Genomic DNA, 27,340 nt, shown 5'->3' on the forward strand with positions numbered 1-27,340 from the left:
TTTTGCATTTTCACATGCGAGAGTAGTGGATGAACTGGATGAGAATAAAATTCTACAAAATCATCCCGTCTTTTTCACATAAATTCGCGAAAGCCGAACAAAGTAGGCATCGTTCGAATAAGCGTCGCAGCAGTTTGTAGAGAGCCGCCGGCAGCGTTCTGATGCTGTTTGTAAACAATACCGACAGCAATTCCAATATGGCTGAAAGTGCATTTCATATGATTGTTTCACCTGGTATATATAGAGGCGCCTTGGTTTAGAGCTTCACCAATCCGATTGAACAAGGAAGATGGATTTCGGTCCATAACTGTCATCTCAAAATCGAATCCGACAATAGCTGACAGCGGGAATTTGTTTCACTTTTGCTTGCGCGTCTCTGATGGAAAGACAACATAACATTTCAGTGTGTGTGTGTTTGTGTTCGGTGACGAGAATTAAACCTGTATCAAGGGACTCATGTCGTTAAAATACTGACATCAAGCGGAGTGCAATCAATTAGATATGTTTTCGTTGTGCAAGAAACCACTTGATGTACCTGGTAGATAGGTGGATGTTTGGCGTTATCCCCGGCTGTAGCACATTAAGCAAATCGGATGGTATCAAAAGTGAAGCAATTTCGTGCATGATGCAGTTCATCGACCCGTCGACGGGCAGTGTGTTGAAATTTTGACAGCATACATAAACGTCAAATACCCACAGTCTGCGAGCATAAATCCGGACACCGCCATGTTCGAAATCGCTCTCTAAACAAGAGCAGCGGAGACGACGACGACGTTTGTTGATTATTTTTCCTGGCTCGCGCAGTCCCGTTTTGCAATTCCGTAATTCATACCGATTGGTAAATCAAATTGTTTACTCGCTAAACGTGTGTATTGTGTGGTGAAATAATACTGTTGGTTTCTGTGATAAAAAGAACCGTCGTTTTTTGTGGTGCGGTGTGCTGCCAGAAGCTCTGTTGGCTCCATTTCCCGTTAGTTTTCCGATCATCTCGGTTGGAGCTGAGCCAGGTTTTCTCGTAACCAATTCCCAAAACAGCGATGGACAGCGATCGAGGTAAGTGTGTCCAGCTTCGGAAAAAGGTTCTATTTTTGCAGCCGCAAATTAAGCTCCGATGGATGGTTGACATCAATAATAGTCGGGTCCTACATACATTCGCTCACATTGGAGCAGGAGGAAGAGGAAGAACACGAAAACAGCACAACGAGTACACAGTTGACCTCGTTCGTATTTTGCGGAATGGTGCGTGAAGTGGCAGAATTCGACGCCTAAACCGAATTTTGGGAGAAATTGTAAGCAATTGAGCAATTGGGCCTTTTTGGTAGGGACATTGTGTGCATTCAAGTCCCTGGGAAATATGGATGAGAGGCAATACAGCCTAGCTCCATGTAGCTAGGACTTGCGGAGAGCAAGACTGTGTTTGATCATATTCTTCGTTTCCTCGGCGGAAGCAACCTTGACCCATAATTACAAAATTAAGTACAATTTCTTCCATCATCTATTATGACGCACATCGGCGCATTTTGGGTTGAAGTCGTCGATTAAAACGTCGCTGAATAGAATGGCTGCGGTCAATGTGATTTAACATTCAAGTTCTGTTATAAAAATGCAGACAATATGATTTAACATTCCAGTTCTGTTAGGAAAATTAAATTAACACGTTGAGTGCCACGGTTTTATAGCGATTATATGGAGATTTTTAAACGGATTAGGGCCAACATTTCTTATCGTAGTGGAAGGTATTTTTGTTCGAACCGGAACGCTTATAAGCTTATATCCTTATATTAATTACTTTTATTATCATATGTTATACTGTCAGTCACCGGTGACTGACGAAGCCTAAGCGAAAACTCAGTGTCAGTCACCGGTGACTGACGTGGCAGTCAACGTGTTATGGCGGGTTTACATTAGGGAGATCTATAGCTATAGATGGATTTATTCACGTGAATATAGGTGTAAACGGGTGAGAATAAATATGATACACTTATTCGAGGTATATATAACTTGAATAAATTCAGCATATGTAAACGCTTGTGAATTTCTCACTGGTGAGAAATCACTAAAGTTGGATGCAGTTCTACTTCAGGTGAATAAATTCACCGAAAATATGAATATATTCATTATAGAAGTTCACGCTAGTGTAAACAGTTGATGCGATTTCTATAAATCTCATCATATATCTTCACATGAATATATCACTAGTCTAAACCCACCCTTAGTTAGCAAGATCACCATGTTTCGTTTGAGTTTGTAACAATTTTATGAAGTTTATTTTTAAAATTGAGCTTCCTGAAGAAACAAACTAAAAATGACAATTATTACTGTGATTAACTCTTTTTTGTGGTTTGTTTGCTCTCAGCCACCATACCTTTTTTCCGTTCTGGTCGTTTGTCTGCTCGCAGCCACCAGAGCAAGAAACCATGCTAATCTTATATTTTACTCAACCAAGTATCAAATTATGCTTTTCCTAAACGAAGCTTGATGTCTAGTGAACCTGTTCACGAATCAATACTCTAAAGCTCTGATCATTTCGGCTACGCAGAAATCATTATTTCAGTAACTTCTGGTTTAAACTATGTTTACTGGTGTGAGTAGTTTAAACTATGTTGAAGTAGTTGTTTTCAAAGAACAGAATAATTGTTAGCATGAGTGTCTTATGTCATATGAAACATGTAAAAAATATTTGTTTGTTAAAAGTGAAAAATGCTGATTTTTCCGGATACACATTGCTGGCATTAATTACACATTTATTGCACCAATGGCAAAAGTGTCTCCGAATTCAACGGATAATAAAAATAAAATTAAGTATTTATTATACTTCTTATGATCTACTCTGGGAGACTGTTTTGAACGATTTCACACGAGAACGGATTATAAAATATAATTTTTATTGAAAAACATCACATTAAAATACATTGTTGAGTAACTACATATACAGGTCGGACTCGATTATATGTGATCCGATTGTATACAATTTTGGACTCGATTATATACCGTTTGGAAAATATTTTTTTTTATATTTGAAATATGGCTTATTTTACGAAGAAATGTAACTTCAACGTTAAGGTGAAGTTTAAGTGGCTATTACATGTACAGTGGAGTAAAATCGTGATTTTTGAAGGTTTTGCTTGAATTTTCACCAATTGTTTATATCGATATTGCAGCCAAATTATAAAAGATAGAAGTTGTGCGTCAAAGAACAAATTGTAGAGCGGTTAAAGAACTTCAATTTAATTGATAGAAACAATCTAGTCAAATATAAATTTTTAGGAAAAAATAATAATAACACATTAAAAATTATTAACTTTTAAGTGTTTCACTTCCAGAATGTTATTAAAATCCACTAGTTTGGTTGTTCCACTACTATATTCTGTACTAAATTTTATCATCTTTCAAATGAAAGCATCAGAATCGTCTTCCGTAGCGTACTTTTTAATGTAGAGCCAGTTTGAGGCAACACAGACCGAAACAAAAAAAAAGTTCTGTAACTCTGTCATTGTTGAAATTCGATCATATGCGTAGGAGAATTTTTTTTGACGTAGAACTACGTCTTTCATGAAGGGTGTCAAATCAGAAAACAGGTCACGTTTTTATGAAATAAAATTAACGTTAATAACTATTTTCACAGCGAACAAATTCTGATACTTTGCACACCATTGGAATCAGAAATTCTCTAAGATTCTTTTGATATACTATACAGCACAATCCACTAATGCCTAAATAGTTTAAATTAATGAAAACTGGAAGCATTCCCATTTTCCCATACATTTGTTCTGCCGATTTGTGTACATTCCCGAACAGAGCTGTCAATAACGATCAACTGATACATTCGTTTCTGCCCGTTTTCAACATATTTAGTTTAAATGAGCCATCCGCGATTTGAAGCCACACCACTTCTCGTTTGGTGGTCATCGAAGCAACATGGTTGCCAAAGAGCGTCGAGCGGAAGAGGATTGTTTTCTTGTCGGATGAAGGAGGAGTATGGAATAGAGTTTCTTTCCACAAGGGCCTTTCTCAGGGCTAGAAGCGGAAACCAAAAATAGAATAGAATGAAAACACAGATGCGAGTGAGCTAGCATAACACATCGAGCGGATATCATTCATGCCTAATGCTGATATCACACACATAAGCACACAGTTCAATACAAGGAGAGAAAGCCCTCTGTATCGAGGTGTGCTACAACAAAGAAGAGCAGCATACGATAAGTGCTAGTGCGGATATGGAAGAGTATCCAGAATTTTGGAATATAGATATACACTGCATTTATTTAGATAAACGTATATTTCATGAAAGTATGCTTCAAAATTCCAGCAGGGTAACCTTACTGTTGCATGTTGTGGGGTTCGATTACATCCCAAGCGGAATATGTGAGCAAAAGGGTTCATAGTTTGTGATCGGATTTGTTCGGATATACAGTAGAACAACTAAATTTTGTAGCAGCTCGTTTTGGTTTAATCAGCTCAAACTGTAAATAATATTTTTATTTGAAATGAACAAACAGCATCATATTTCAAGACTTACAAATTAGTTTCAGCCCATCAAGTGCACCGAACAATGGTCAAATCCTGCGACCGCGATAATGAATGTGCTGACTAATTCAGATAATTAGTGAAGTGAAGAATGGTTGATTTTAGGTTTTACTTACATAATTCAGTTTATGCTAGTTGTATAGCAATTTCAATGTTCAGCAGTAGGTTTAAATATAATCAATAGGATAAGGTTATTGTAAGCTAGTTTTAAGAAGATATCGCATATAATTTTAGGAAAGATAACTTTAGATTTAGTAAGCACGTTTCTTATTTTGCATGTCACTTTTTAATATAACAATTCCTCTCTCTCTCTGTCCGCATCTGTCAGTCATTGAATCAGTTGACATTTCGGCGCAAGGTTCCTCGCATCACATCGGTAAGCCGACCGTCGTTAGTGCCCAGTGGTTGTAACAGTTCCCCGGCCCGTAAACCTTGTCCGGAACTAGCTTCAGGAACAGATTTACAAGAAGATGCCACCTCAATCACTGCCAGCTTGTTCACTGGACGACGATATAGACCTTGTGCTGTACGTACCATAGCCTGCCTGATCCGTTTGTCTTTACCGATGATGACTGTTTCAATTTTACCGCGTATCCATCCATTCCTTCCATGATCGTCAACGATGAATACGAGATCCCCTGGTTCTAAGGGTTTATGCTCTTCTAACCACTTACTGCGATAGTTCAGAGTAGGCAAATATTCCTTGATCCATCTTTCCCAGAGTCCATCAGCAATGAACTGCGAGCGCTTGTACGAGTTCCGAAGAGCTTCCGCTTGGTCCGTTGGAGGGATGGCAGGATTTTGTAAGCACGACGTAATTCCTCTGAGGTAACTGTTGGGTGTAAGTGTTTCTGCAGACTCCGAGTCCTGAGACGTATACACTAGAGGTCTCGAGTTGACTATTTCCTCTGCCTCAGCAATCACTGTCAACAAAATCTCATCGTTCATCCTTCTTCCGACGTTCAGTTCCGACATCACCTGCTTAACGGAGCGCGCCATGCGCTCCCAAACGCCCCCCATGTTAGGCGCAGAGGGTGGCGAGAATCTCCAACTTGTACGAGCGTTGGTGAACACGTTCGCGGAGGCCAAATCTATTCGTTTTATCTGCTCTTGGAGCTCCTTGTTGGCCGCCTTGAGGTTAGACCCGTTATCTGAAAAGATGGTGATTGGAGGTCCTCGCCGTAGCACAAATCGTCGAATAGCCATTATGCACGATGCAGTATCTAGCTTGTATGCCACTTCTAAATGAACTGCGCGTACTGAAAAACATGTGAAGAGGACTATCCACCTTTTTTCCAGATGCCTACCAACCACCACCTCAATAGGGCCAAAATAATCAATCCCTACATAGCTGAAGGGTCGTACGAATGGTGTTATTCTCTCAACAGGGAGTGGTGCCATCCTAGGTGTTTGCGGTTTAGTCTTCCTTACTTTACACGATTGGCAACTCCCAATGATCTTCGCAACGCACGTTCGTATTTTGGGAATGTAGAATCGTCGACGTATCTCGGCGACAACTGTATCCTTATAAGCGTGACCAAAAAGTTGGTGATAATGTTCCAATAAGCGATTGGTCACTGGGTGGTCTTTGGGCAGAATTATTGGAAATCGTGTATCGTACGGAATATGTTCAGCCTCACTTAAGCGTCCATCCACTCGTAGAACCTGATGTTCGTCTAAGAAGGGACCAAGTTTAAATAAGGTACTCTTCTTCTCAATCGTCATCCAGTCCTCTTTTGGTGACTGTTGATTCCGAAGCAGCGTTGTGATTTCGTCTCCAAATACATCGCGTTGGGCTAATTTCCACAGGATATTTTCGGCAACCTCATATTCTTCCTGCTTCAGGGGCATGATGATAGAACTTTCAGTTCGTCGTATAAATTTACTGACATTTTCAGTGGTTGGTACAGCTTCAAGCGGTTTCCCCAGCTGTTTCAATCTGCAGTTGGAGATGAATCGAAGGACGCATGCTACTGTTCTAAGCAGTACGTTCCACCGAGATATACGAGTGACATCGATAATTGATCCCAAACTCAGTTCTGCTCCGTGGAACAGATGACATGCGCGTAGCTCCTCTGGTGTATCTGGTGATAATTCGTTTATTGTTGTCCAGTTTGCTTCTGGTGAGTACAATATTTTCGGTCCACGAAACCACGCTCCGTCTGAGGTTAAAGTACTTTCTTTCCGTTTTTTGGTAATTATATCTGCAATGTTCATCTTTGTTCGTATGTACCGCCATTCGTCAACGGATGTTTCTTGCAGAATTTCTCCAATCCTGAATCCGACGAAAGGTTTATATCTCCTTTGATCGGACTGAATCCAGGATAGCACAGTTTTAGAATCCGACCAGAGTATGCGTTTCGAGATTTTTATTTTATGGTTTGCAACAACCGTATTCGACAATCGAGCCCCAAGAACAGCTGCCTGAAGCTCCATTCGAGGAATTGAAAGTTGCTTCAGGGGAGCTACTTTGGTTTTAGCCATCACCAAACTGCAAACGATCCCAAAACGTGTTTCTAAACGGAAGTATGCAGCGCAACCATATGCTTGTGAGCTGGCGTCACAGAAAACGTGAAGTTGTACGGTATCGTAAGCTGACGGTGGAGCTCCTTTTAAATAGCATCGAGGTATCTTCAGCTTCTCAACTCCTGAGAGTGACTTTCTCCACCACGTCCATTTTTCGAAGCAATCGTCATTAATATGCTGGTCCCATCCGCAGCCGCTCCTCCACAGATCCTGTAATAATATTTTTCCATGTAGGGTGAAGGGTGCTAGCAAGCCCAAAGGGTCGAAAAGGCTCATAATGCAACTGAGCGCTATTCTCTTCGTTGGTCTATCCGAAGCAAGTAGATACGGGGATAGATTTTCTCGTACAGCGGTTGAGAACATGAAGACATCTTCCTTGGGCCACCAGATAAGCCCTAGAACACGTTCCACAGCTTCTTCGTCTAGATGGAGAGATACCTTGTCGACCGACTCACGTTCTCCAATTTCTTCGAGAAATACTTGTGAATTCGAAATCCACTTATGGACAATAAACCCCGCTTGCGAATGAATAAATCGGACCTGTCTAGCGCGCTCCACAGCCTCCTCGACGGTGTCAGCACTGTCGAGGTAATCATCAACATAATGCTGACGAATGATAGCACGAGATGCCTCTGGAAAATGTTCCGCGTATTGGGAGGCGTTGTGGTTCTTGATGTATTGAGCCGATGCTGGGGAGCAAGAAGCGCCAAACGTTCCAACATCCATGATGAAGATCTCCGGTTGTCCTTCGCGGTTGGTGCGGAACACGAAGCGCTGAGCTTGCTTGTCGGCATCACGAATTTTGTACCGGTGAAACATCTCTTTCAGATCACCTCCGAAACCGACTTCTCGCTCCCTGAATGGTTGAAGAACTGCAGGCAGTGGAACCAACAAATCAGGGCCAGCAAGTAACATGGAATTTAAAGACACTCCTTGCACTTGTGCAGCTGCGTCCCAAACCAATCGTACTTTATCCGGTTTTTTGGGATTCAAAACGACATTGATGGGTAAATACCACACTCGAGCTGGATTCGCGTTAGCTAATTCCTCGGCGGTCACCTTGTGAATGTATTTTTTGTCCTGGTATTCTTGGATCTGCTGTCGAACTCGTTGGTCTAATGTCGGATTTTTATTCAGACGGCGTTCCAAGCTTCGAAGTCGCTGTAATGCCATCGGGAGACTATCTGGGAATGAAAAATCGTCCAACCTCCAAACTAGGCCCGTTTCGTAGAAACCGTCCAGTTTAATAGTCGTCTTCTGCATGATTTCTCTAGCTCGGCGGTCTACATCAGATTCAGGAAGTTGATGAACTGTTCCCTCCTGTTCTTCGATCATGAAATATTTGCGCATCAGCTTATGCAGGTCCTCATTGGAACATTCATCATGATGTCCGATATATGCATCTGACGTCGTGGTTTGCCTAGGTCCATAGACCGACCATCCCAGATGCGATCTAACGCCAATCGGTTCATCTGGATTTCCTACACGGGACTCCAAAGGTGCTAGTAGGTAGGCATTATCTAGTCCAATTAGGAGTTTGGGTTGAGCTCCAGTTAGGTCGGCTGTATCCACACCGTTCAAATGATGATGTTGGCGTATAATCTCACGGAGGTTGATTTTTTGTTTGGGTAGGCATAATCTCTCCACGGTATGCGCCTCCTTTAAGTCAAACCGTTGACCTTTGTCCAACCCACTAATCTCCAAAGATACACATTCTGAGTTGGGCTCTTGACGAACAATATTCCCGGTCCAACGAAGTTTCAAAGGTTGCGATATTCCACTGGCTCTCAAATCACGAATGAGGCTTTGCTCAATAAGAGTAAGTGATGATCCTTCGTCCAAATATGCAAGCGTGTTCAAAGACCTCGTTCCATTGAATAATGTAACTGGAACGATTCTGAAGATGATTGATACTGAAGTGTTGACATGTGCACAGTTGATTCCATTAGTCGGTGCCAAAGCAGGATGGTGATTCGATGAACCAGACGATCGTTCTCGATGAACCAGAGGATGGTGGTGCTGCCGACATTCGCCGACGTTACAAGTAATTTTAAATCTGCACCAACCCTCATGTTCGTTTAAGCATCGTTCACAAAGCTTCTGTTGATTCATGATCCTCACACGTTCTGCTAGATTTAGACGACGGTAATCTTCACAATTTCGCACCCGGTGGTCACCCTTCTGACATATTCGGCATTGGCTACTACGTTTAACAGAAGGCACGCTTTGCTCACCTGAATGCGTGCTTACAAATCCTTTTTCATTTCCTCTCCCCTTGGCGGATTTTGTTTTTGTATCCATTACGAGTGTGACTTCACTAGCTTCGGCGACTAATTTTGATGTAAACTGAGCAAATGTGCGCAGTGTGACAGGCTTTTCAAAACGTTTGAACTGCACCCACTCTCGCTTAGTGGGTGCTGGGAGTTTGTCCACCAGCTCTTGGATGAGCAGAGGGTTAACGAGGTGATCATGGAACCGTGCAGCCTCCAAATAATCGCAAAGTTCTTGTACTGCGATTCCGAACGGAATAAACGTTTCCAAACGATCCGCTCTCGGCGAATCTGTTTTCCGTACCTTGTTCAGGAGCGTATGGATCAATTGCTCAGGACGTCCATATAGCATGCGGAGCGTCTCAATAACTCGAGGTACGGCCTGTGGTAGCAGCAGCCTACTACGAACAGCCTCAAGTGCGGGCCCTTTCAGGCATTCCTGCAAGCGTACTAAATTCTCAATGTGTGAAAATCCACACGCTTCTGTAGAATTGACAAAACTGCTGTAAAACAGCGGCCACTCCTCTAATTTTCCGGTGAATATGGGAAGCCTTTTTGAAAGAATTTGGCGGGCTGCTCGTTGTGCCTTAGTTGGTCCATAATGTCTGCCAGGGATTTTACTGTGGTCAGACTCACGATCGAATTGTTCTCCCTCCGAGTTGCTTGCTTCCAACGAGTCACTGCTTGAATCATCCCGTCTTTTGCACGAAATCTTGGATGATTCTTTGGTTCGGTTTGACGTAACAACGGAAGGCACTTCAGGAACCTTTGGATGTCGCTTATGAATTTTCTGGTTTCCTTCTTTATTTAACCAGTCTTGAACCTTATGCTCATTATCTTGTTCCTCATCTTCGCCCGGTAGAGTATCTCCAATATCGCCTCCAACCGCCCCTTCCTCGTCCAAATTGGCTGATAAAATTTCATATTTTTCTTTCTGAAACCTTTCACGCAGCAGGCGTTGACGGTCTCGAAATTCGATATGGTCCTTCAATTGCTGCTCAAGTAGTTCTTTCTCCTGAGCGAGTTCCTTCTCTCTCAGCTCCTTTTCTTGTGCCAACTTCTTTTGAAGGAAGAAACGATCGATTTCCAACTTTTTATCCTTAATCGCTTTCTCATCCTGTAGCTGCTTTTCTCGCAAAACTAACTCTTCCGCCATACGATTAAATTCCAGTTCCAATCGTGATCGCGATGTACGACTGGAATGGGTTACGACGGATTTTGCATCACTTTCCTCCAAGGGTTTTGACTGTTTAGCCGTTTTCTTTTGACAAGTCTCACTAGCATGTATTTTAGATGTGACGCTTTTGCTCGATGAAGCTCCAGTTAATGATACCGCTTTTTTATCTCTGGGTTCCAACAGCTTCGCTGAATCAACTTTGCTTGTCTTTTTGTTTTTCTTCTTTCTAGCTTCCGTGCATTCGGAGCAGCAGAATGGGCGTTTCGCTACCCCTGGGGACTCACCCACACACGCGAAATGGTACCAACTGGAACACTCATCACAGGCTACCATTTGGTCATTGTCCGGACCGTGGCACTTCTTGCATTCTCCAGTCATCTCGTTATAATTTTTTTGAGATTTGTTCGGATATACAGTAGAACAACTAAATTTTGTAGCAGCTCGTTTTGGTTTAATCAGCTCAAACTGTAAATAATATTTTTATTTGAAATGAACAAACAGCATCATATTTCAAGACTTACAAATTAGTTTCAGCCCATCAAGTGCACCGAACAATGGTCAAATCCTGCGACCGCGATAATGAATGTGCTGACTAATTCAGATAATTAGTGAAGTGAAGAATGGTTGATTTTAGGTTTTACTTACATAATTCAGTTTATGCTAGTTGTATAGCAATTTCAATGTTCAGCAGTAGGTTTAAATATAATCAATAGGATAAGGTTATTGTAAGCTAGTTTTAAGAAGATATCGCATATAATTTTAGGAAAGATAACTTTAGATTTAGTAAGCACGTTTCTTATTTTGCATGTCACTTTTTAATATAACAATTCCTCTCTCTCTCTGTCCGCATCTGTCAGTCATTGAATCAGTTGACATTTCGGCGCAAGGTTCCTCGCATCACATCGGTAAGCCGACCGTCGTTAGTGCCCAGTGGTTGTAACAATATCTGAGAGGGAAGGAAAAAGTCTGATGTGAGTTGAACCAAATAAACGAGAAGTGCTGATAGCTTTCGACTCTTTCGAGTCTACTGAAGTTATAAAAAATTAAATAGCTAAAAAGATACTACAAAAATTTCGATGTATTCTAAAATAATATCCAAAGTGAGAAACAAGTCGATTGAATAATAATCCGTAGTTCTACGTCGAAAACTCCGGTCGTGTCCTAGATACAACCCATTACATTTTGACGTAGGACTACGTCTTTCATTTCTATACCGGGGTGTAAAATCAAAGTTTCGAAAACGAAAGCGTCACGCCGGAGACCGAGATTTTGAGTGTTAATAGCTCCTAAACAACTGAACGAAATGGTATGATAAACACTTCATTCGAAAGATAAAATGTCTACGCGTTCTATACTTGTTACTTTCTGATCCAAAAACTTGTTTCAATAGTCTTAAATTTGCTTTCAAAATAGGCTATTGAAATCACCAATCGGTATATAAGCGAGCGCCGCTCGGAAATCCACTCAGTTCTAATTGAACAGCGATTGGAGCATGTTGTCGCTGTTGTGTTGAAGCTCTTCATTTATCATGAAAGCGCGGATGAACGGTGTCACCAAGAGCCTGTTTGTGCACCTTAGGCCAGAAGGGAATCCATCAGGAGGAGAGTGATGCTACAAACGGTTCCCCGGGAAGATCTCGAAGCAGCCGCTACACATACACACACATACACGCGCGGAATTCTTTCCGTTTGGATCGAGAAAGATCCGGAAAATAATCTGCCAGTTCCTCTAGGAATTTAAAAATACATTCATGGGAAAGAGTTTATTTGAATGTTTTCTATCCATGTAACACTGTGACCAAATATGTTTCAATCAAGTGCTATTAACAGATGGTTATCGAGTTAGCATTAACCACTGGTGGACTTCCAGTATCGAGGAATATGTGGAAATATCTAATCGTTACTGAAAATAATCTGCCAGTTCCTCTGGGAATTTAAAATTACATTCATATGAAAGAGTTTATTCTAATGTTTTCTATCCATGTAACACTGTGACCAAATACATTAGGTTTTGTGATTTTTCAATCAATCGCAATCAACAGGATAGCTTCTGAAGATTATTCTTCCCCATCACTAGGATATTTCCGTATCCAATATTGGATGCATAAAACCTTGTGCCTCCAACGTAACGCTCTCGTTTTCGAAGTTCTCCAAATATTCATTCATTCAGAATGAATTCAGATTCAACTTCATACAAATGATCTCTAAATCAACGATAGTCCTACGTCACCCTTGCGGTTATACCATAGATATAACCCACTTCCTGTTTTTCATCAAATATGATCGTCTATCACCTTCTGAGAGAATCTGGATAAATTTATTTTTTTCATGTGAGAAAGGTGTTTTCTGACATCAAGGGGATGAATCAAAAATCAAATTCCTCTTTTATTTTCGAAAAAACGAAAAATACATGCAAAAAAAATTAAGAAAAAGTTTTTTTGACTCGATTATATACAAGATTCGATTATATACAGTGAAAAGGAATCAAAAACTGTATAGAATCGAGTCCGCGCTGTATATAGTTCATCAAAAAAATTGGAAAAATGTTTATTTTTCATAATCATGATTTCATAATGTATTACTGCTTTTTCAAGGAAAAATAATTCCGGCCAGTACGATACCCATGCCCAAATTCAATACGACCGCAAAGGGTTAAATTTAGAAAAGTGCTTGAATTTGTCCTTTGAAAAATGTTGGTAAGGGAATTTTGCTCTATTGTAGTAATGCCAAAAGTAGTACACTTAGCGAAACAAAAATAGTACCACTTAGTTTCGTTCGTTTTAAAAGCTGTCGGATTGACCACAATCTCTAAGATTCTTTCCAACATGATTAAAAAAGCATTAGGGTTCAATCCACGATAAATTTAGTTTTTTTTTGTAGGACCGTTTACTGTTTAGCCACTGAAAGCTAAAAAAAAATAATGCAAAATAAAAATAGCACCATTTCTTTTTATCGCAAAAATCAAATTTTATTTCTCAAATTACATCAAGTAGGTGTATTTAGTAACGTGGATATGATCCATTGTTTCGAATCATCTCAATCATTCGTGATTTTATGGACAAAATCCGCTTCTCAATGGTACTCTCATCGATTTGCTGCCAACACTCTCGAATTCGACATTTGAGCATGTTTACGTTATCAAATCGCTTGCCATTCTCGTAAACACGGCGCGCGAGTATCGACCAAAGGTATTCGATGGGGTTCAAATCCGGAGAACAGGCTGGTCAATTAAGAACTTCGATATTTCTATCAGAAAACCACGGTTTTGTCAGTTTTGAGTTGTGGATTGCAGAGGCGTCGCGTCTGTTCATAGGACAGGTAGACAATCTCAGAATAAAATGTATATTATTTTACATTTGTAACATGGATGAGGAATTATCGAAGGTAATTTTTTTTGTGATTTCCATATTATTCCGAATATCCTTATTTTATTTTCTATTTTGGTGGAACTCAAACCCACCGTGAAGAATATAATATGATAGTTACACTTGATTACACCTCCAATCTGCACGCAACACAGCCTCAACGCTACGAAATAAGCAGTAATGACTAACGAGTTCAAACCATCATCTGAACTCGCCGTGATCCAAACACAGGGCAAACACAGTCAACTACGTATGAAACGATTGCTACTACTAATGCGCCACTTTGCGTAAAAATGACGTTTTATGTTCTATTGAACAAAACTGATGAAAACGATGGAAAATACACACCACCACTCTTCAGTGTTTGTTCGTGGTTGTCATCGTTTCCTCTTCTGTTTCCCTTCCTACTCTTGACGTCTTGACGTTTGCTTCTCTCGTGCATAAACAACATGAAGACGTCGAGGTTTTTCAATAAGATATCAACTCCTGCGGTATTTTTCTCGTAGTCGTCAAAACTTAGCGAGACATTGAAGCAATTTATGGAGACCAAAATACCAAATGTTTGCAAAAATAGTTGATTTAAATTATGCACCTATCAATGTTATACAGACAAACCAGTTTTTGTGCGGGTGATAGGGACCGCACAAAAAAATCGTGTTCGCTAAATAATTTGAAAAAAAAAACTTTTTGTCATGTGGTAGATAGGGACCGCATAAAACAAGTTTCCTTAAGAATAACCCAAATCCTAATGATTCCATTCGTGATCAACATTCGATTTCCTTTTTTCACTTTCATAAGCGGCTCACTCACTTGCGCAGATCATTAAATCAACTCTTTGCTCATTTCAATAAGTTCCTACTGACATCTTAAGGCCATGTTCTCACTGCAGCGGGGCGTCAACGTGGCGTGAGCGGAGCGTGCTTACTTCTCGCCACGATATTTTGATTCACTCACATTGCACCGTGCCAGCGGCGTGTCTTCGACGTGTTTTATGAAAATTGTTAATATGTGTTTTTGAATGAAAGAACGGAAATTGGTTTATTTTTAAATATTCCAACATCGTTGGACGTATTCGGCTAAAAACTCGGAGGGTTCAAAACGTAATAAACAAAAAGAAAACCAAAAAATTAGTGGGTTATATCTATGATATAACCGCAAGGTTCACGTGGAACTACCTTAGCTGAGCAATCATTCGTTTGTATTGATTAAATTCTTGATTGAATGAAACAGTTTCCAAATTCAATTGAGTTCAATATATTTGCTCTGTGAGTGAAAAAAATGAACAAATGCCGTGTAAAGTCAATTCATTTATTGTGATTGATTGTTCTTCGTTACAAGTAAATTTAATGACGGACCTTTTACGTTTGGTATGATGACTAGAACAAAATATATGTACGGAAGAATTATCAAACGTTTGATGAACCAGCCTAAGGCTGAAAATCTTTCCAATAAAGACAAAAAAAAATTATCAAACGATTATTTTATTTTACATTTCCCTCTGAAGTTTACATCCCAAAAGTGTACATACTTCTCGAATCTCGAATTTGCTTGAAACTGGGAAGTTCATTCGCTTCTAGTGGCTGCACGATTTTCCCAGGTTCCTAAGTTTAGAAGATCATGTTAGGACAGACATATTCCACTTTGCACAAAGGCAAGCGAGGACAAAAGTACTCGCAGTTTGCATTTATTTGCAGAGAGGGGAAATCCCCAGAAACCTCGGTTTTGAAGTCTGTGTTAGGGAAACACATTTCAATCGGAACAAAAATACCCCCGATTTGTATGAATTCGCAATGCCGATTTCCCCACGCTTCATGGATTTGAAGTCTGTGTTAGGGAAACACATTCCAGTCGGAACAAAAATACCCCCGACTTGCATGAATTTGAAATACCGATTTCTCCAGGCACCTTGGTTTAGAAATCTCTATTAGGGAACACATTTCGGTGGGAACAAAAACTCCCCCTACTTTCGTGTGTTCTTTTTCTTCTTTTTGGCTTTAAGAGGGTTTAAACTTTTCAGTTCACTCGCCTCTAGGCTCTTTCGTGTGCTTGCAATGCCGATTTCGCTGCTTGGTTTTAAAGTCTGTGTTAGGGAACATTTTTCGATGAGACCAAAGGTCCCCCTACTTTCATGTATTTGCAATGCCGATTTCCCCAAGGCTGCTTGGTTTTGATGGCTGTGTTAGGGAAACCGTAAATCGGGCCAATCAAAACGATGCAGTTAGGGCGTTTAGATAACGCCTAATATTTTACAGTTATTCAATTGTTTATCTAATGAAAAACAACATTTTGTTAGTTGCGATAGATGCGTAGAAATATTCCATATCAAGTGATGCAAACATCTCTCCTATCCAGTACGAAATGTTCGAGCTATAAGCATTCGAAATCTTTCATTTTTTCCTGCATGTTCTGTGTTTAGGTTTTCATTTTACCCTCCATATATTCCGGTTAGACGTAGTCCCACGTCAGAAAAAATTAAATAATGTCACTACTACAAACAAACATATGCAAGAAAGAGGCGGTGAAGTACAAATATCGCCAGTGTGAAGTGTTTTCGTTTGCACGCCAGCCACACGCTAAAACCACGCTCACGACACGTCAGCCTGGTGTGAACTCATCGGTAAGAACACACACGATTAATCGTAAGCGTCACACGCCCCGCCCAAGCCACGCTGACGCCCCGCTGCAGTGAGAACAAAGCATAAAACAAACAAAACAAAACATGAGAATCGGAATTAGCTGACACAGTCCCTATGTAGAACGATAAAATACATATCAAAGATAGAAAAAAAAACAACCGATGACTTCATTTATTTCACATACCGCACAAAAAAAGTCGCACCAAAAAAATCGCACAAAAAATTCGTATGAAAAACCGAACAAAAACTGACTTTACTGTATAGATAAATGTTGAGAAATAAAAATATTAAAATCTGTCATCGTAACTGTTGTTGTTGTTTTCATGTTGCAAATGAAATTGAACAGGTAGCTCTGTTGGTCACGCGTCGCCTCTGATTTGCAGCATTGTCTTGCTGGAAAACTAAATCAGGGACCATCAATGCCTCACCATTTTCAAACAAACTTATCTCCAGCATTTCTACGTAATCTTCAGACTGAATTTTTGTCCTTATCCACGCCAATGGAAGTTTTCCTTTGAAGGAAAACGCACCCCAAACCATTAGTGATCCTCCACCAAAGTTCCTGCCCATCTTAACATCTGGAGCTTTGCGCAAGTCGTGCCAGTAGTACTGCCAGCCACCTGGTCCATCAAGGTTAAACTTTTTTTCATCCGAAAAGAGCACGTTGTTCCATTCCTCGGTCCAGCAAATGTACGTCGTAGCGATTTCGAAGCGATTCAATTTATGGCGTTCCGTCAAGTTGGGTTTTCCGAGCCTTTCACGCCACTCCAAGTTCTCACTACTGGACAAAACTTGTTGAACGCGACGTGTAGTAACCGGAAGCTCCAATTCCGCACGGATTTGAAATGCTGTTCTTTTCTGGATCATTGCAATTCTACGAATTCTCCGTGTATCCGTCGCCGAGAGTTTACTTTTCTTTCCCCGTTTCGCAAATTTCTCTATTAGAGAGGCCTGCATCGTTGTAGGCTTTTATTTTCACCTTTACCTCGAACGTAAGATGCTTTGATCTTTGCGGTTTATCCGCGAAAGCGAGTTCCATAGTAATTCTATGAACCTACCCTAAATTTGACAATGAGTGGTAGGTTTTTGTTCTTCTGTTTTGGTAATGACTTTCACATTATTTGACTACTGCTGTACACAACCTTACAGATGGATAGTTCAATGATTCTTGTATTGATAAAACATTGTTTTCATACTGAAATATCTGTTTTTTTTTTGTGTTTGCACCTCATTTTTAGTCATTTGTTGTGTTATCCGCGATTTTCGTGATCCTCGGTGAGCTAGCCCGACTATTCCGTGGATAATCGGGGTTCCACTGTACTTTGATCTCACTACCAAATGAACCCATTTTGAGCAAAACTTATGGAGCCCAACTTGCAGAAAAATTATTAAATGAAGATTAAATTTAGTCTGTAGCAATATTTCTGTTAATCTGAAGAGGGATTGACAGCAATAACATATGCCAAAGTCATATTGTGTGGGTTTCGCAAGAAACTGCAGTACAAACGATCCGTACTATAACTTAATTATAAGTATATTTTTTTATAAATTTGTTTATTTTTACAGGCTGCGCTACAAAAGTTTAAAGGAGCCGAACTCTTAAATATATTTTTAATACTATGTATAAACGATTTTCTTAAATCTAAAAAAAGTATAGAAAGAAATGTCGAAAAAAAGTATAGTATAAACATTATAATAATATGGGCATAATTTTATTTTTTTTTCTTCATATCATAGAGTAACACCTAAGTGAATATTCTATCAAATTCCTTTTAAAAATTCTATTCAATTTGAACGAAGAAAGTGTCACCCATATCTGGGTGACGGGGCGACGAACGTGTTAGTCCGGACTGAGTCTTAGAATTGTTCCAAATAATGTATTGTGTAATCATTTATAGTGTTGTTGATTTGGCCAAAAAATACTACGGAATCCACCCTATAATGGTTTTTTTTTAATCCCATCATTTTTGGCGTAAGAGAATTCCTATCTTATCGATACACATTTTTTTTATCTATTACAGAATAGCCATTTAGGCGTGAGAGCATTCCTATTCTATCGATACACATGTCGCCTTTTTTCGGCGTGAGAATATTCCTATTGTTGGAATTTTCGCAGTTGGGACATACACAGTGGGACTGTTGATATGAGACTTCCATTGTTGTGTTGTAAATAGCACCAATTACCGATGCAGCAGACCGTAATAGAGCGATAAGGGACTGGGATTACCGTCACATGATGATCGTTGCGTGGACATAGCAGCTAGAATAAAACACAGTGATGGTCAGTTGAGGGCCCTGAGTTATGAGCTCATGATCGTTCGCTTAGTAGCGGACACGCAGCCAATTAGGCTACGAAGACCCCCTCCTATAATGGTTGTAGAAGGTTAATTCGGTGATGTCTGCAAATACAGACATAATCCGAATGATAATGATAATTCGAATGAAAAGTACAACAATCAAAATTTGGTCAACTTAAATTTGACAAATGTTTTCTGAGTGTGTTTTTAAAAACACCCCTCTCATTTTGTAGGTGTATCCTCGTAGAATGATTCCTCTATTTTGTTTTTGACGTTTGCTATTTAGTTTTTAAAACATTTCGTACGCGAAGGTGTCAACATTGTTTAATGTGGTCAAATCAACTGTATCAAACGTGGCCAGAGTGATCGGGGAACGTTTGTTAACTGCCAGTAAGCCTGGATCGAGGTGAAATCGGAAGATGCAGCGACGACGAAAAAAACCCGAAACTCTCAGCCAGCGGAACCCGAAACTCTCAATCCGAGACGTCGGGTTCAAATTGTAAATAAATGTACAAAAATGTGTAAAAAATCTTAAATAAATAGTTTGAGGTAGTTTGATAAATAACTGAATTTCAGTAAACAGTACTGCGAGCGTACTTGTGTTAATCATTACGAAAAACTTTGGGGCGTTATACCGTAGAGTTCTCGAGAAGTTCTCGAGTACACGCACATCAAGGTTACCCTGATAAATACCATTACAATCAATAGAGGCTATACTGAATTGAAATAAACATAGATCATCAAGATAGCATGATGAAGTCAATGTTGCCACCGATCATTGACGTACAACCTATTCTATTTTTCTTCATAAGTGGTCCCATACGATGAATCAATCAACCTCAAGCGAGTTCGAGTTCCGTATGAGCTTTTGGGACTAAAGTACACTGTTACAGAGATGTTCTTATTGATAAAGGGTGTGTCACATCAAATTGCATCACGGAAAAAACGCTGTAGAAATTCGCCCAGTAGACCGATCCTTTTGAAAATTTTAGACAGTAAAATAAAAACTATTAAACAACTTTTGGCATTTTCTTTTTATTCATACTTCGAGCCCAAGCCCGTATGCTCGCACCTTCCTCTTTACCCCGTCCATAGGGTTCTGTACAACGTCAGGCTGTAGTTTTTTTTTTAACAGAAATCCATTTTCTCTTGAAGTCCGCCTCCAATTTGACAACTTTTGGGTTCTTCCGGAGGGCCTGCTTCATAATCGCCCAATATTTCTCTATTGGGCGAAGCTCCGGCGCGTTGGGCGGGTTCATTTCCTTTGGCACGAATGTGACCCCGTTGGCTTCGTACCACTCCAACACGTCCTTCGAATAGTGGCACGAAGCGAGATCCGGCCAGAAGATGGTCGGGCCCTCGTGCTGCTTCAATAGTGGTAGTAAGCGCTTCTGTAGGCACTCCTTAAGGTAAACCTGCCCGTTTACCGTGCCGGTCATCACGAAGGGGGCGCTCCGCTTTCCTCAAGAGCAGATCGCTTGCCACAACATGTACTTATTGGCAAACTTGGATAGTTTCTGCTTGCGAATCTCCTCCGGAACGCTGAATTTGTCCTCTGCGGAGAAGAACAACAGGCCCGGCAGCTGACGAAAGTCCGCTTTGACGTAGGTTTCGTCGTCCATTACCAGGCAATGCGGCTTCGTCAGCATTTCGGTGTATAGCTTCCGGGCTCGCGTCTTCCCCACCATGTTTTGCCTTTCGTCGCGGTTAGGAGCCTTCTGAACCTTGTATGTACACAGGCCCTCCCGCTGCTTGGTCCGCTGGACGAATGAACTTGACAAATTCAGCTTATTGGCGACATCCCGGACCGAACTTCTCGGATCACGTCTAAACTGCTTAACTACGCGCTTGTGATCTTTTTCACTAACGGAGCATCCATTTTTGCCGTTCTTCACCTTCCGGTCGATGGTTAGGTTCTCGAAGTATCGTTTTAGTACTCTGCTGACCGTGGATTGGACGATTCCCAGCATCTTACCGATGTCCCGATGTGACAACTCCGGATTCTCGAAATGAGTGCGCAGGATTAATTTACGACGCTCTTTTTCGTTCGACGACATTTTTCCAAATTTACGAAAAATTGACAGTGAAGCATGGCCAACGTGATCTATACACTCTTATCTGATTATAAGCGAAAGCTGAAGATATAATTCCTAAAAATTAAATTTCTACAGCGTTTTTTCCGTGATGCAATTTGATGTGACACACCCTTTAGCATCATAACAGAAGATATTGGTATAGACCATGGTACCAACAAAGGCGCATGCGAAGCTACATTGAAGAGATCAGGTGGAGGAACATGGAAAAGTCGAGGGGTACTTTCAAAGTTGCTCTTTCCCTCCGTACAGCTTGATACGGTCGCTGAGAATGTGCAGAGAAGAAGGAAGTACGACAAAAACATTGTGTCTTCAGCGAGCGAACCATAGCTGAATGACGCACGAGCAGAAGTCATGATAAAAGCTGAGAAGCTTCCTTTTGTTCTTCTTCTCTGTTTTATCTGGTGGTTGTTATTCGCGAAAATGTGAGAAGGGGAATGAGGTGGTATTGTATTGTGAAGAATTATACTCACAAAAAATCATTCGCAGAAACACGGCTGATGGCATCAACCAACAGAAGTTGACTTGTATGAGGATCGAGATTTACTCCAAGACTTTCCATACAAATTGTAACAACCACTAACCACCGTGTACCACAAACACCAGTAGGAAACTGTGGAACTGTGGTTTGCCTTATTGAGAATGCAATTGGTCATTTCTTCTCTCGACACTCTTCTCTGCGCAGTAATTCGATTCAAGGTTAATCGCTGCCGCGATCGAACGTCACCGCGTGAAGCACGGCTGCGGCTGAGAAAGGTGACCGCTGGACTCTGCATGATCGCGTATTAATTTTAACAATACCACCAGGTGCGACGAACGTAGAGTAATATATTAGGTAGAATTCAGATAGCTTTAAATTTTAATATGTTTTAATTTGTATATCTTCCCAACGGAGATCACCGTTGCGAGAGAGATAGTGCGAGAATCTGCTGCCTCTGTCCTTTTCCTGAGGATTTCAAGGTCAACCAGTTCCCCAGTTAATGATTCTACTCTCCACTCCAAACCGTTCCGATCTGTGTTTGCCCCCCGATCAAGATCTGGAACAACAGCCGCGCGAGGCAGAATCCAGTTTGTTGGTGCAAGAGTGGAATGGTGGAAAACGAGCTCAACAACTCTATCGACAGGGAGAGAAATCAACAGAGTCAAATTGGACGCATTCGGGATGGTTCAATGTGCGTGCACAGCGGGAAAAATATTCATTCATTTTCTCCGAGCATCTCTGGTGAGTTCTCTGAGATACCATCGATGGATTTCTGGGAGAGCTGGAAGTACCGTGAAATTGGTCATTTTTTGAATGTGGACTCAATGGGCCCAACAAGCCCATGGCATTTTGAGCCTTTGAAAGTGGTCATAGAGCCTTCGCCACCTTTAATCTTTTTTAAATGCAGGATATCGGCCGCCGTTTCAAATGCTGCGTGTGCGTTGTCTTCGGGCAGCAATCTCGACCCTAGTATCAATGTTTGTGAAAACGAAATGAAGTGCATATAACCTTGCATACAAATCATTACGTTTTCACCGTGCAGTGACGTTGGTGATCGGGCCCACGGTATTTCGCTAACCTGGTGAATAGCGAATCCAATTAATCTTATCGACCAGCGTTCGTTTGATTCCTAGAGCATTCCTGTAGGTCCTTTCCAAACAAAGATATTTTTGTATGAATGAGAAATGACCCTTCCGTATTTGATGATGAATGACATGGTATTTGATGATGATGAATAATTGCACTTCAAATCGAAAGCCAATTTTGAAATCTCTAACAAATAAGGTTAATTCGTTTCCTTGACAAAAAAAAATACATTGAAAAAAATTACACGAATTACAATTATACAAACCAACATAATATGTTCGTATAATATTCCATTTTTCACGAAGTTACAGTAATTGAAAAATCAACAGTTCTAAAAAAACTTAATGCTTTTCGCCTAAAAGTAGGGATTTTTTGCACCATATAACTTTTTTTCAGAAAAGTTGACTAAATATTTCTTATTTGTATTTACGCAATCGCATATCGATTGAGTGGTTCAACAGTTTTAAAATTAAATTTAAAAAAACCTATTGGCGAAACAGTCAATTTTTCAGACCACCCTAATTCTGAATTATACAACCTGATGGGAAACCAAAAGAAAAACGCGTCCATTTTTTTTAAAAAGAAACAAATGGACGAGGTTCGAGCAAAGTCAGAGCAATTTTTTTAGAATAGCTCTAAGACGTTAGAGAAACGTCCCACAAGTTGACTTTAAGGATTTTTCCTGAAATGTTTCTATCCTGCAAATGCGATTGAAATTTTGACTATGACTTTCAGCTATAAACATAAAGGAAAAAAGAATGATTTTGGAGTTATTCAAAATTCAGTGTCAATTTTTTAATATTATTTTTTTACCAGTGTATATCACGAAGTCTTCTTAACTCCGTACAAATTTACGTTAGACAGTTTTCAATACAACCAAAAAGTAGTATCAGAAGTATTTTCATTAGAATAAAATTCATGCTTAAATGCATACTCCCTTCGAAAAAAAAATACTTTTGAGTCAAGAAAAATAGTCAAACAACGAATTATAAGCGGATGAAGAACTTCAATTTGGTTTATAGAAAGTATCAAGTTTTAACGTATTTTGGAAAAAAAAATCATAGAAACACCTAAGAAACACTAATTCTTAAGTTTATGGCGTGAGACTACGTCTCTCAGTAAGAGTGCCATAGCAGAAAACATCTCACGTTTTTATGGAATAGTTTTAATGTTGCTGCCAACGGATTTTGATGATTTACATACAAATTAACACTGACATTATCTAAAATTTTGATACATGAGTTTGATATGATTTATATCACAATTCCCAGAATCGCTAATAGATTAAATTGACGAAAATTGGAAGTTTTCCCATTTTCCATAAAAAATGCACTTATGTGCTTACCCGTTATCCGTGACGTCAATACCAAGCAACTAATATCGTGGCGATGCGCAATTTTCATTCTCAAGTCAATGGACCAGCAACCAGTCAACTAGTCGCTAGTTGCAGATGAAAGAAATATAATATGAAGATTCTACGTCCGAAACCTAATATAATAAAAGATGGATAATGATATAGTTCTGGATCAGAACACTCATGGATTGAGAAGATATTCTCTATTGCATCTTTTTTTTTCTACGTAATTTCGCACAGAAAATGTTATCCGTTTTTAAAACGAGCTGTGTTAAATGAGTTTATTCTATGTTTTGTTTATGATTTCGATAGATGCGAAATAAACCCATGAAATCCAGTACTTTATTAAAAAAAAAAAGTTTCATGGTGGACTCCTTATCAAGTAATGATCAGAACCAAAAATCATATGAGTCTATTCAACATCTACTCTGAAAAACATCATAGTGGATGAGTTGAACCTGTACCGGAAACGAGTATTGTTTCGTGTAGAGCGTTAGATTAGTTCGTGCTTCTAAAGGTTTCAATCTGTCTGTGAATCAATAGCATTGTTATCCATAAAAAAGACGTTTTTACCTACTATCATTTTTTCCACTGTGAAACGATTTGGATATGGGACTAATAGTGTGATGCGTCATTGTAGTGGCTTGATTGTACACTTATTCACAGTTGCTTATTCCGGATGCATTTGTGCATCTGTTGTGAACACATATGGTGCGAGCTGGGTGGAACCAGATGGGAAATAAGTCGCCGTTCAATTAGCATATTGGAACTTGTCTGAGTACCACTGTTGATGCACAAAAAACAGGTTCTGGCTTTGATGTACATTCAGAGTTCATTCCATTTTGTTTTGAAGATGAACCTTCATCCCTAAGCAGGAACTACGAGTATTTTTCAGTTTGCATGCAGACGAAAAAAAGCACAAACGGTAAAACATAATAACAAATGCATTGCGTCTAAGCATGTTGTGTGTGACTGCTCGCGATGTTTTTATTTTATTCTTTTTTCTCTCTTCTATTTTCTCTTCACTGACTCCTACCAACTGTCACGATACAATCCGGTAACTACAGAAGCATCTGCCGGCTGTTTTGAGGCGGGAGTTACTAGTAGCGATAACGACGCTGAACTTGCATTCTGGCCTACGGTCTTTGGTTTTCTTGCACTTGCACGCCACTCGTTAGTCGCGCCGATAGTTGGTTGAACAGTCCAATGGTGGATCAGTTAGGTCATGTACATAAGACGCGAGAAAAGTGAAAATGGTGAAAAACTTAGCAAAACATGGCTTATCAATCGCTGTAATGTGCATGTAAAAATATACGACTTAAAATAATTATGACTATCCTATTAGGTGTACAAGTATGACTTAACGGATTTTTTTTAATAAAAAAGTTTTAAACATAAAAGCGAGTTGAATAGTATTCTGAGGTGATCCTGGGAAACATTGTGGGTGAAGTAGAACTTTCCAGTTCAATATCTCTAGGTAATTCTTGACAGAGTTTTGAACATGTGGTCTGGCTTTGTAATACTGTAAAATTATCTTGTTGTGTCTTTTTTCAGTTTCGGTCGTTTTTTCCCTCAGAGCTCTGTTCTTACATATTAATTGTACTCGGTACCATTCACCAGTGATAGTTTATAAAATAATGAAATAAAACTCTACGCAAATGTGGTTTTTCCGATACAAAATACGATATTTTCAGAAAATGATCTAATATGCAGAATAAAAAAATGGGCACTTCGGATTTTCGACTATCAACTGTATTCACAGGGTAAGACCCCAGCCACTATTTCCATTCAAAAATATGGAAAGAATTATATCAGGAAGAGAAGTAATTGTTAATTGAAACGAGAATCGAACTGTTAGAGAAGCGTTGGCTAGAGAAGTGTTGGAATTGAATACATCCCTCATTTGACTAATAGATCAATACTTAAGTTTCTTAAGTGGTGTGCTCGATTTTCTGAAGAACAACTCTGAAATAAGGCTTGGCTGCAACGGTTAGGAACGGAACATAAAATCTGAAAATTGAACCGGCTAACTCTGGAAGTTAAATTGGAATCTGGAATCTGAATCTGAAGTTCGAAGCTTTTAATCCGTATTCGAAATCTGAAATCTGAATCAGAATTTCAACGGCAACTGTATCAGGAATCTACAAATTGAATCTAAAACCCAATCTAAAATATAAATCTCATGTTCGAAGTTTTAATTTGGATCTCTGAAATCAGAAATCTAAATCTTCAAAGCTTTGAATCTGCATTCGAACTCTGATACCTGAGTCAGGATTTCAATGTTTTCGAGCTGGGATCTGGGATCTAGAAATTCTAAAATATGAATCCAAAAAATGAATTTGAAGATCGAAGCTTTTGGATATGGAATCTGATATCTGTATCGGTAGTCTGGATCATAAATCTGAATCTCGTGTTCAACGTTTTTAATCTGAATCGGGATTTTTATATCTGAATATGTATTATTTATTTAAATCTGAACCTTCAAGGCTAAATCTCCGAAGTTTTGAATCTGAATTCGAAATCTAAAAATTGAATATGTCATCTTAATCCAAAATATGAACATAATGTTAGCAGCATTCAATTTGGATCTGTATTCTAAAATCTGTAGCCTGAATCTCAATATGAATTTGATGTTCATCGTTTTATTTATTTATTTATTTATTTGGTAAATCAACAGACACTTTCTGTCCTAATGATATTAATGAAAATTTCTTATAATAACAATGAAATTTCGCCGAACCGCACTTCGTGAAATATGGTAGTCGAAACCCGAAGCTACTTTGTTGAACAGCCGCTGCAGGCCTTGAACGGCTGAGTTGCATCCATAGCTAGTACGACGGAAAGGTACTCGAAGGAAGACGTAGTTTCGTAGAGTTCGAGATTGAATGTTAAAATTGATGTTTTCGAGGATCACTGGGCATTCAGTCCTAGCCATCAAGACGTCATACATCAATAAGGCGCGGTTTAGATCTCTCTGTACATGTAGCGTTTCTAGACTTATTAGTTGGCATCGGCTCTCGTAACTTGGAAGCTGATGAGGGTTGTTCCACGGTAGATGCCGTAAAGCGAACCGAATAAACCGTTTCTGCACGGCTTCAATCCTGTTGACTCCATTCAGGTAGAATGGATTCCAAATTCCAGCGTAGAGCGAACTAAAGCACTGAATAGAGATTTCAAGCAATAGACATCGGTGAAATCTCTCGCAATACGCATAATGAACCCAAGGCTACGGGAGGCTTTACCTACGACGTAGTTGACATGTGCTTTGAAGTTGAGTTTGGTGTCCAAATAAACACCCAGATCCTTCACACATTCGACTTTGTCTAGTGGAACACCATCTAGATGATAGTCGAAATGAATTGGATCTTTTCTTCTTGAGAAAGTGATCGTTGAGCATTTATTCGGATTCAGTGTCATACGATTGTTCACACACCATATCTGGAAAAATTCTAATTGCCGTTGGAGAGATAATGCGTCAACCTCAGACTTCACGTGGCAAAACAGCTTCAAATCGTCTGCGAAGGAAAGC

At 39.7% G+C, this 27,340-nt stretch overlaps 2 protein-coding genes across 2 annotated transcripts in view; one reads left to right on the forward strand and one right to left on the reverse strand.

Moving 5' to 3' along the window:
• Positions 1–387: 387 nt before the first annotated feature.
• Positions 388–27,340, forward strand: part of LOC129772856 (protein ultraspiracle) — a 124,036-nt gene continuing 97,083 nt past the window's right edge. Inside the window, exon 1 of the mRNA XM_055776372.1 lies at positions 388–1,053. The gene's annotated coding sequence lies outside the window, so the exon portion shown is untranslated. The remainder of the gene's footprint in view (positions 1,054–27,340) is intronic.
• LOC129772855 (uncharacterized) lies at positions 4,536–21,480 on the reverse strand. Its single transcript, XM_055776370.1, has 2 exons — positions 21,364–21,480; positions 4,536–11,446 (listed from the first exon to the last, which is right to left on the reverse strand). The coding sequence occupies exon 2, from the start codon at positions 10,876–10,878 to the stop codon at positions 4,864–4,866; it is 6,015 nt and encodes a 2,004-aa protein (XP_055632345.1). The 5' UTR covers positions 10,879–11,446; positions 21,364–21,480; the 3' UTR covers positions 4,536–4,863.

The sequence above is a fragment of the Toxorhynchites rutilus genome, chromosome 3 (assembly GCF_029784135.1).
Source record: "Toxorhynchites rutilus septentrionalis strain SRP chromosome 3, ASM2978413v1, whole genome shotgun sequence".
Classification (NCBI taxonomy): Eukaryota; Metazoa; Arthropoda; class Insecta; order Diptera; family Culicidae; genus Toxorhynchites; species Toxorhynchites rutilus.